Source organism: Geospiza fortis, unplaced genomic scaffold, assembly GCF_000277835.1.
Source record: "Geospiza fortis unplaced genomic scaffold, GeoFor_1.0 scaffold54, whole genome shotgun sequence".
NCBI lineage: Eukaryota > Metazoa > Chordata > Aves > Passeriformes > Thraupidae > Geospiza > Geospiza fortis.
Genome location: NW_005054301.1, coordinates 10,192,077 through 10,203,890, shown reverse-complemented (window position 1 = coordinate 10,203,890; position 11,814 = coordinate 10,192,077). Strand labels below are relative to the sequence as shown.

The 11,814-nt window shown below is 37.8% G+C and overlaps 1 protein-coding gene across 5 annotated transcripts in view; it reads right to left on the bottom strand.

Annotated features, from left to right (window-relative positions):
- Nucleotides 1-5,760: 5,760 nt before the first annotated feature.
- STRN3 (striatin 3) overlaps nucleotides 5,761-11,814 on the bottom strand; it is a 41,261-nt gene continuing 35,207 nt past the window's right edge. For all 5 annotated transcript variants that reach the window (XM_031065980.1, XM_031065979.1, XM_014311025.2 and 2 more), the window contains 3 exons: nucleotides 11,081-11,188; nucleotides 8,738-8,824; nucleotides 5,761-8,623 (listed from right to left, as the gene is read on the bottom strand). In XM_031065980.1, the coding sequence (XP_030921840.1) occupies nucleotides 8,454-8,623; nucleotides 8,738-8,824; nucleotides 11,081-11,188 (365 nt within the window). In that variant the 3' untranslated portion in view covers nucleotides 5,761-8,453. The remainder of the gene's footprint in view (nucleotides 8,624-8,737; nucleotides 8,825-11,080; nucleotides 11,189-11,814) is intronic.

Sequence of the window (11,814 nt, the reverse complement as noted above, 5' to 3'; positions counted from 1 at the left end):
GGGAGCATTCCCTGCCACAAGGTCTTTCCTGGGTGAATTCTCCACTCACAGGCTATTTTATAACAGAAAGGAGCATGACTTCCTTTGTCACTGGCAATATGTCTTTCTCAGTCTTACAAGGAAACTCAGGCCAGTGTCTCTGATTCTCCTTACAAATTTTCTGCACCTCAAATTTTGCATCTTGCACAAATCTTAGGCATTTAGGTCCTCTCTTTACCATCAATTACCTTGTATATTCATCTCTTGATAGCATGGCTATTTCTAGCTCTGACAAGTGCAGTATATATGAAAAGCAGGTATACAGTCTTGGACTGAAGGTCAGTAAACTGCAGAGGAGTCTTCATACAGCCAGACCTGCAACCTGGTAGCAAAAGCCTTCTACTTTATATCCTTAAGCAGAACACAAAATGGGTCTCAGAAGTCAACCAACTTTTATTATCACTGTGAAACTATTAATATTGAATTGGCAGGGAACAAGAAAGACCCAAAAGAAGGACCATCCTAACATTCTTAAGAGAAAATAGTCACTTTAAAAGTACTATGCCTTTTAAAATCAATGCCAATAAAGAGCTGTGCAGAAACTAGACAAAATCATTTGCATCAAAAGTCAACAATTATAATTCTCTACAACTTACAAAGCAATTTTAAAGTGGGAAGAGAGAAATAACAGGATTGGATTTTTTGGCACATTAGTATAGTCTCATGAGAACAGTAGATTCTCCGATAAATATTTTAATTACTTCCATTTGCCTTTCATATTAGTGTTGTCATGTAAACTTTCCCTTCTATCAGGCATGGCCCCATAAAATACAGCATTTTTACTTTCCCTGTTCTGAATAAGAAAAGCAGGAACAACTGCTTATGCCTTGCTTTTTCCTTATGGGGTAATTCTCAATATCATACATAGCTCCACCAATTTTGTCAGCACTTTCCTTCCTTTCGTTAGCTTGAAGGGTAAGTCAGCTCCAGAAAGTATCAAAGCCACAAAAATGACAGAAAATTTCTCTGTTCCATGCAAGTGTCACAGAAGGCCTGAGCACTGTCAAAGACAATCCACTTTATTCTTAAGCAAACTGCCTGGAAACTGGGGACTTAAATCCACAGCCTAATAAAATCAATGGTTCTGGTTTGGCCCTGGGACAGTAAACATAAGTGGTATTTTTGGGAAGTGGAAGCAGAACATGGCTATCTTGTAATCACCTGTCATCCAAATAGAGACACAAAACACATGGAAACTTCCAGCAAACAGTTTAGAACTGAAGTATGAGCCACTTCTCAGTCATAGATGTCTACTAACTGCAGCAGGCATTCTTTTCCCCTCATTGGCCTCAAAAATTTTTGCCTCTAGCTTCAGCTGAAGGAAGAATAGGTTCTGAAAATTTGCTGTCTATGATTAAATGCCAGGATTTAATCTCTGCATTGAAGCAAATGACCACTTTAAATTTAATCTCATTAGGATCAAAATTTCCTTTCCTTTCAAACAATCAAGTCTGGTTAGTGAAGTGTCCTTGATCATAAGCTGCTTTCATGAAATTAAGGGTATTTATTGTTTTATTACTCTCTGATTTGTTTATACTCACCTGCATCTATACACAAGCAAATATTTTGTCCTATTTGTCTCTGCATTCCACCCCCAGAGCAGTTGCCTGTGAATAGCAGCGGGGTCAGGACGATGGAGGGCAGGGTTAGGGTTTGCCACAGCCAGAAGGAACAGGTAGCATCGCTCCCTGCTGCCAAGCAGCTCCTGGGAGCTTGGATAGACCCTCAGCCCCAGGCTAGAACTGAACCTACAGCTGAACTTCACACTGGACCCGTTCCTAAGGCAGCAGCATGGGAATCCTGCACTGCTGTTTTTGCTAGCAAATGTTAACTAAACTTTTCCAACCTTTACTGAGGTCAGATATGGCCTTTACTACTTAACAGCAATTGGAGTATGGCAGAATGTAAGCAAAGGGATATAAAATTATTTTTCTGCCCTGGTTGATGTGATCAGATTACAAGTATGATAAACAATTATCTGCCAAAGAATACAAGTTAGAGACAACAAAAAGTCAAAAGATTGAGAAAAAGACTGGCAAGATTTAGGAAAATACTTTAAATTAGATGGGAAAATTACAAAAATTACTAACTTAGCACCACTTTGAAAGCTTTGATGAGTTCCAAATCAAACAAACTATATAATCAAAACAGTATTTTTTTCAAATGAAAAGCAAATTCACTATTATGTAGTTTCTGAAATTCTCTTGACACCCTTGGGTATTTCAAGAATACTTGTTCAGAAAAGGTAGATGCAAAAACAGCTTTCTCTCATCTAAACACTCTAAATTAGGTGAGATACACAAACTTGTTGAACTAATTCTGGTGAGGACTAGGAGCCAGTTTAGGAAAAAACCCAGACCTGTCTGGCACAGCATGCTGATAGCAAATATATCAACAAGGAATTTACTCCCCAATGGTCAGATTTGCTCAAATCTGAACAGAGACTAGACCAACACAAACAATTAGGAGAAAGTGACCAGGATCAGTTGCTTCTGTTAAACCCAAATATCTGCCAAAAAAAAGGGTTTCTGACAGAATATAATGCATTTGCACCATGGAAACTGTTGGGTGTTAGGTCAGCCAAACTGGGGAAAATATTTCTTAGCCTCTAGGAAATTCTTCTGTATGGCAGCTGTCAGATAAATCTTTACAGAAAACTGTTTAATATTAGCAGAATCAGTCACCTGGGTTATCTCAGGCAAGAGAAACACACCAGGAAGCCAACACACAGCTCCTGTTTTTGCCAACATCTATCCTAGTAATGAGGATGTACCAGTATTTTAAAAAGACTTGCTATTGTTAAGGTGTAATAGTATTTCTAACACCAGAAAACTCCAGCAGAGGGAATCCAGAGGGAATTCTCAGGCTACCAGCCAGTCCACCAAAAGCACAGGGCACATAAGACAGAGCCATGATTCAGACTCCAACACAGCACCAGGGCATGCAGAGCAGCTGCAGACCCTTTCAAGAGCTTCTTCTTTTAAGCCCCTGCCCCCAGCTGCCCACAAATGGAAAAAACAGATACCCACCCATTTCAAAGTACAAAAGAGCAACTAGAAAGACACCTAAAACAATAGAAAAAAGGTGCTTAACAAAGGCAATGAGGCCAGTCACCACAAAGTCACTGAAGAATATCATCACCTTGGGCAGCGCTCCTATCATAAAGGAAAACCACATCTCCTTGGACAGCTGCTGTGCATGAGCAAAGCCCCAGTAGCCATCAGGCATGGTCTGAGAAGTGCCCAGATGGTCACACCAGGCACAGCAGGATCAATGACAGCTTCCCAACAGCCGCAAGGCAAGCCAAAGTGAGATGGAGACAAGCCTCAGGGGACACCTCAAGGATATGTGACCAACAGTGGACAAATGAGCAGCTCTCTCTCTGCCAACACCATGATGTCTGAAGGCACAGAGGGCAAACCTCTCCTGCCCTGCCTCCCCCCAGCTTGCTGAGGGACTCCTGCAGCCCTGCTCTGTGCCCAGCCAGAAGTGGCCATCACAGCCTGGCTGGCCCCAGCAGCTCCCTCCACCCACAGCAGGTGGGCCACAAGACTGCACCGAGCTTATAAAGTCATCCTCCCAGCTCCAGTCAGCTGGAACACAACATGACCTTCCAGGAGAAGGAGGTAAGAGGGAGGACTAAAAAGAAAGGCTGCTGTTTAACATTATCAACTCAAAGTTTGTTTCTATACTAAAAATTAAAAACAAACCAATACATTTTTATAACATTTTAAAGTTGTTGTAGCTTGAACTATTTATTTTTTAAAATCTGTTACTAATTTAATCTGCATAAGACTCAAGGGTGTACATTCTCAAAGTACCAACAGAGAAAGTATGAAAATGGAACATTCTTAAACTCATCTCAGAAGTAGCATTTCAAAACAATTCTGAAGCTGTCTGCTTTTGTTAATTCTTTTTTAAAAAAGTTCTTAGAGGCAGAACATAAATACACGTGTGTGTGTATGTATATATAGATGTATACACACACTCATTCATGCACTATAATGACAAACTGAGTGATGTGCTCAACACATCTGAAGGATGGGATACCAACCAGAGGGACCTGGACAAGCTCAAGAAGTGGGCCCATGGGAACCTCCTGAGGTTTAACTAAAGACCAGGTGCTGGTGCTACACCTGGATTGGGACAAGCCCCAGTACCAGCACAGGCTGGGGATGAACAGCCCCAGAGCAGCCCTGCCCAGAAGGACTTGGGGGTGCTGCTGCCTGACAGGCTGCACATGAGCCAGCCATGGGCACTGCCAGCCCAGAGAGCCAAACGTGTCCTGGGCTGCAGCCAGAGCAGCGTGGGCAGCAGGGCCAGGGAGGGGATTCTGCCCCTCTGCTCTGCTCTGCTGAGAGCCCACTGCAGGGCTGCATCAGCTCTGGGCTGCCAGTGCAGGAAGGACGTGGAGCTGCTGGAGTGACTCCAGAGGAGGGCCACAAGATGATCGGAGGGATGGAGCATGTCTCAGTGTTGGGACTTGCCAACCTAGAGAGGAGCAGGCTTTGGGCTGACCTAATGATGGCCTTCCAGTAGCTGAAGGGAGCCTGTAAGAAAGCCAGAGAGGGACTTTTTACAAGACAGGACAAGGGGAAACTGCTTCAAACTTCAAACAGAACAGGTTAAATTGGATACTAGAAAATAATTTTTTACTGTGAGGGTTGTGGCTCACTGGCACATAGGTTATCCAGAGAAGGTGCGGATGCCCCATCCCTGGAAGTGCTGAAAGCCAGGCTGGATGGGGCAATTAAAAATCTGTTTAGTGGAAGCTGCCCCTGTCCATGGTGATTTTCAATGTCCCTTCCATCCCAGGCCTTTCTATGAGTCTATGAAACCAAACAGAACAAAAATGCAAGGAGTCAGCACTGTGTGAGCAAGGGGCTTTCCACTGATGTGAGATGGGAAGTGCTGGAGCAAAGTGTAATCAGTTTCAAAGTAAATTAAAGCACATAATAAGAAGGGCATGCCTGGACAGAGTGTGCTATCAGTTTCAAAATAAATTAGCATACAATATGTGAAATGCATTGCCACTGATAGTGTAACTTCAAGCCCAGTTTTTCCACTTGGAAAACCTACCAATTTTCTCCTGGTAAATAAATTTGTCCTTAGTATTTCTAAATTACAGAAGATTCTTAACCAGGGCTTGTTAATTCTTTTTCATGTGAATTCACTATTTATGTGGACAGCATACTACTGTTTATGCTGGATTGGACTACAGTCACCACTGATCTGCTTAAAACTGTTCCCACAATAAAAAGCAAGATGGAGACTAAGTCCGTTAACACAGACTTATCAATCACACCCTAAATGCTACAGGTATTATTAAACACATTCAGATATCTTTCCATCTGGGTTCTGAGGACCAGTCTTGTGGGTCTCACAAAAGGGAAGTAAATCCTTGCATAAGCTGAGGTGGTTTTGCTAAATAAAACCATTTCTTTGAGCACTATCATCTTACCCATCACCAGTACTATAGCTCTTCCATTCTAAAAAACTGAAACCCAACAAATAAAGGTTTCAGCATGTTACACCCCACGACAAATAAACAAAGAGGTATTAGAAATTATTGGTAATATTCAATAACTGATGCCTCACTACAGCACTTCATCCACTATGCATTAGTGAACTAAGATGATCATTAAGATTTCAATTAAGGAAAATAAGCAAGTATTTCAGCTTTTATAATTTCAATTTTAATACAATTAAAAAAAAGGGAAATGTTATGCATGGTAATGTTTATTAAACAATCACATTTTATTTAAGCATTAAAATGCAGCAGTCTGGAAAAGCTGCCAGAAACAATGTTTGGCTTCAGAAAAGGCGATTATTAAACTACTTCCAATAAAATTCAAATACTCTCTTGTCTGTTGATTAGTTGAATGCTTTAGAGACTGGAAAGAACAAAAAGTGCAAATCAGCTGAATGTTACTTTCAAAAGTAAAGTCTTAGTGTCCTACAAGCAATTACTGGAAGGTCTCACCTCAATCTTCATGATAAAGGACAAAATTCTCCAATTCCTACACAATTATAATTTACTGTAACATTTCAAGCAATGCAACATTATTACTAAAACAAAATTAATTCCAAAATATAACTGCCTGTCATGAGCACCTCTTTCCTTTTTTTTTTTTGGTTTTTTTTTTTTTGGTTCTAATTTGCTTGACATGAGATGGCATGAAATACATTCTTACTGGAAAACTGGAAACTTACATGGAACAACGCAGTTAAACCACTTATAGGAACATGTTCTAGCTTTAGTTAACTTATATCTAAACATACTACTTTACACAAAAATATTCATATTGTGGTATTCTGTTTCTGCTGATATACTTTGAGCAAAGTGACTCATCACAGAATAGGTAAATGTTGACCTTCAGTTTAGTTTTTTGTTCATCAACTTTACAGGAGGACTTGGAAAGAAATGGACAGAGGTTAAGATATATAGGCAAATTTTAGGCATTTAGAAATTAGGTTGTTTTTTTGTTTTTTTTTTTAAATTCAACACAACTATTCAGTGGCAGTTTGAAATAAAAACAGAGTACCTTTCTGGCTCCTACATCACTTCAGATTCACTTCATATGCAAAGATAATGAAAAAACACTTAGATTATCACCTTAGAAGGGCTGTAAGAATACATCAGCACTTTTCAATTTGTTCTTGTAAAAATTTTCTAAACATTGTGGAAACATGTTCTTATATGTGGGTACTGCTGCTTGAAACTGAACAGTTGCTCAACATCCAGACAACTATTACAATCTTGCAAAAGCAAAGCAGCTTATAAGCGTAATAAACAAATGGTCATTTTGCTAAAATTGAGACCTAATTTAGTAATTTGCAGAATGACTTTCAAACTGTGCAACACAAAATAATGTAGCCAACAGTAACATACAGGTACACCATTTAATATTTATTATATGCATTTTATATACATTATTTTTCAACAGCTGTACTTTTGCTATGCAGTACAATCTTAAAAATTTGCTGATTCATAGTTTGTAAAACAGAAACCTTACAAAACTCATCAAAACTCACAAACTGATCAGAAAAGTTTTGTGGAAGACTAGAAAAAATACTTTTTTGTATTAATCATGCATTACACAAACAAAATTTTTAGTTACACCATAAACTGAAGCACGTCTGAAAAATAAAATAAAAGCAGGGAGTAACTAGTCAAAACACAGCAGATTTATGAATCTTGAATTAACTACTTTTGTATTCTATTTGAAATGCAAATAAAAATAATTTTCACTCCAAAGGTTCTGAAACAAGATTGTTTTTTTTGAATCAACTCCACTCCAGGTACTTTTAACCAGAGGAAAAAGAATTTCTTGGTTTGCAACTTTAGAATTATCAAATGTCCCATTTTCTCATCTATTTTAGACTGTTCAAAGAGTGCCATAACAGATATACAGGGCCCTTTAACACACTACATAAAAGGATATAAAGACCAACAAAAAGTGAAATAAATAACAATAGGCCATTAGCAAGATGGGTAATCCTTGATAAATAAACTCGTAAATACAGTAAGATGTACAAAATATCACATAGTGATAGGATGCCAAGATTAATTTTTTTAAGAGTTCATTTAGGGGTGTTAACCCCTCTGTGTTTCATTTGAACACATTTTACAGTCCTTTATTTATGAAGACAGTTATGCGATGATGATGAATTAGCATCCTTAAGCAAGGACTTAGCTGAGCTGTATTAGGCAAAAGAAGGGAAGATTGTGGTTACACGGCAGCGGGTCAGTGAGATCTCTGTGTTTTAGGGTTCTATAATGCAGAAAAACATTATCAATACAATCTTGAGCACTGTTGTGACAGGCTAAATATATAAAAAGACTTATAAAAACTAGAATTTTATCCAAACATTTTGTGCAACTAATGCTAAAATATTTTAAGTTAAATTTCCTTTTCTTTAAAGCAAAATAAAAGTTTAAAAGGGGAATCTGTGGCATTCAACTGATAAACAGAAGATTACTAAGAGATGAAAAGAAAGCTACTCTTGGAGCTCACTTCCCCCCACAAGAGCACCACATTCCTAACCCTAAGGCAGCACACAGAGTCCAAAATAAAAGTCTTTTGTAAGATCAGACTCCACGTTTGCTTAAAGACACCTAAAGAACAGACATACGCTCAGTTCATATCCAGTCAAGGCTACAAATACTGGTTTTCTTTTTTGTATTTGTCCCCACCCCCCCAAATACAGTAATTACAGTTAAATGAATGAGCCTGACATTGTTCAGGATGTGGTGACTTTACACCAACTTCTACCTGCCCCACTTAAGAGCCTTCACCCAGGCAGATCAGATGTAGTGTCTTATTGGTAACCTTATAATTGATGGCAGTGACGCATTCCCTCTTTTTTGTCCAAACAGACCTGCTGTTATGATGCAGGTTTGTTCTGCTATGTCACACAAACACTTTGGCAAGGGCATCAGCTCCTGCACTGGCAATATATGCTTTTGATGGATGAAATGCTACATCATAAATTGATTCATCCAGCTTTTTCCTATGAGCAGTTATTTCTTGCACACATGTCTTGCTGTCCAAATTCCACAACCTAATGGAACAATCATGGCCTGTTTAGGAAATAAAGAAAGGAAAAATAAAAGATATATTTGTCAGAAATTTAGTGCATCATAAATGCATAATTTATATAGAACATGTAGGATGTGAAAAAAAAAAACCCTTACTTCCAGACATTAAATAGATTCCATTAGGATCTACAGCTAGGCTTGTGACAGCATCCAAGTGAGCAACCATAGAATGGATCATTTTACCTAAAAGAAAAATAAACAGTGAATTTCCTGTGAAGTACTGTTTATTTAAAAATCATCAACCCATTCCCCTTAAACACAATATAAGACAACATGCTTATTTAGATTCCAGTACTATTTGAATAGTTCTATTCCATTAGAAATTACAAAGTTTCAACTGCAGACTCTTGTATAAACATAACGGCAAATGACACACAACTCTCAAAAAGGTATTCCCATTGTAAACAATCTTTATCCAATTGGTATCTTTATTGCCAGCAACGACAGTGAAGGCCTAAAAAGACTAGGTGAGAACCTTTGTCTCTTAAATGTCCTAATAACTGCCCCAGTAGGAGAGTGTTGATGAAGCTTTGTAAAATGAGACTTATCCGTGGGTCCATCTATCTCTGTCATTGCTAGGAGAGAAAAATAAGGCAACTATAGGTGATACTTGCCCAAAATACTCTCCAGCTTCTAACAATTAACTGTTTGGTTATGTCACAAGCCAGAACAGTTAACTCTGCATTCAAGTACTCTTAATTTCTTTAAGTTGACCTCTGTTCCTGGACTCCTAATAACATCTTTTAGCACCTCATGATGCTTTTTGGAAGGAGTTCCAGAATGTTTAACTGCATAGAAGGATCACTGCCTCTCTCCTGTTTTGAGTCTGCCACCTGTTGGGGATTAGCAACTGAACATCAGTTCATGTGTTGAAAAAGAGCAAATAAATCTCTGTAAGACCATGACCAACATGAAGAATGTAAATCAGCTTTGTTCAATTGCTCCTCATCCTGAAGAATCTCAGACTATTCAGTTTCTAAGATTCTTCCTGAAGAAGCTAAAAGCTACTGAAGATCTTTGATCATCTTTCTAACCATTCTCTGAAACATATTAATTTGGCTATATCCCCTTTGAGGTAAGGGAGACTTCATTCAAAGTATTCATGTAAAGGTATTAAAATGTTCCCTTTTGCCTTTTATTCCTTTCCCTCCTAATACACATTTTGCTATTCTGACTGCTAAGCAACAAACTAGTATTTTTATCTAACCTCTTATTATAACTCCGAGGTTTTACTTTGAATAAGAACAGTTAGCCCAGTGATTATTATTTTATGTTACAATGTTTATTTTTCCTTTACATGTATAATTTCAAATTCATCCACATGGAATTTAATTTGCCTGCTCTTATGTCTTTTAAGATCTCCAGTTCTTCCTCGTCAGCCTTCATGTTTAATAACCTGAATTAATGAATGTCAGTTAACTGCCAATATACTGTTCCCTGTTCAGATGACTCACTATGTTGAAATATTGCTGATTCCTCCAGACCCACAGATACTTTATTCCACAAAAAGACCATTTGCTTCTACCCTCTGTTTCCTGTCTTTGACCCAATTATTTCTTACTGCAGATTTTTTTTCCTTATTCTTTGTTTCTTTGAAGTAGTAAATCTTAATTTCAGCAACAACAATGTAATGCATTTAATGACCACAGTTCAAATACATAGGTTCATGGCAGGTGCAAAGTGGAAAAAATGTCCAGCTTTTTTGCTTTAGAAAACAAAAACGCCAGGAACCTACTGGGGTGCACCATCCCCTATTGGGACCAAACCAAACACACTTCAAATGGGTGTTTTGCACATGCTTACTTAAAGTGAGCTTGATTTTTTTTCCTTCCAACTTTGATAGGTAACATGTAGGAAGTGACAGGTAATTTCACAAATAGAAAGTTTACATTTGTTCTTACAATTATTTTAATGTTTTTGTCACAACAGACAGTGCAGTTTTCTCCTATAGCCTTCCTTACCCTCCTTCTTCCAGATCCTTTTCTGTTCTATAAACCTTATCAATAACTTAAGTATAACACAGGATTTCATTACCACAATGAATTAAGGGTTACTTCTTGCCCTAATAGGTACTAAGTGATTTTTTTTACTACTAAGAGTTGAAAAACATAACTGACATATGCTTAGAGTTAAAAGCATGGAAATGAAAGCAGACATACTCTGTAAATCAGGAAAGCTCTAAATTAAAGACCACTTTCTTGTCCCTCACAACTAGCTCTGTCTGTTTTGAGTGTTTTCTGACTTCTGAAGTCACAATTGCAACAGGTATCACTATTTCACAGAGAAGGTACTGAAAAGTTTTAATCTTAGAAATACCAAAAGTTCTGTTTTATATAAGACTAAATCAGTAGTAAGTTTTCTACAAATGGATTCTCCCTATGTCATCCAGATTTCTTTAAACATATTCATATACACAAATTAGGTTCTTGTTATCCTTACCCGTTTTGTTGTCAAAAAATTTGATGTGTCTATCTTCATGTGCTGTAATAGTTACAGGAAGTGTGGGATGACTTACTACCTTGTTAATATGATTATTTGATTGTACACCTGAAAATAAAATAAAAAGAATATTAATCTGCCTTAAAGAAAATGTAAAGTTAAAATGACAGTGTTTTAGCATTACACTTTAGATTACCATATTCTTTAACATTATGTAAGTAATATCTTAGGACCAATGATCTCCTAAGAAATAAAGCTTCTTGCTTCACAGGATGGGGCAAAGTGAGGTGGACTCTAGCCATGGTACTGTAAGGTTAAAGCTTACAAGTAGTTTACACCCATGAAAGATTACTGAGAGATAAAACCCAGCAAGTACTGCAGGGCAGCACTAGCCAAGTAGAAACAAACTGTAGCATGAGTAATGTATGTTTAGCACACAGCTCTTACACCTCTGCATCAAAAAATATTTAGTTTGTGGGGGGAAGACAGAAGCATGAGGGTGGTTTGGGTTGGAAGGGACACCTTCTACTAGACCAGAGAATCCAAGTAACTGAAGTCAACCTAACCCTCTTAATTCTGTCAGATACATTTGTGACTTCAACTTAAACAATAAATGGTTTAAAATCTCTACAGGATACTCTTCTTAAAAAACTATCTTGGTATTTTAATTTCTGTGCTTAATTTTTCTTGAATCCATTTAAAAGTCTCTCTTCAAACTAGAAAGGTGTTTCTCC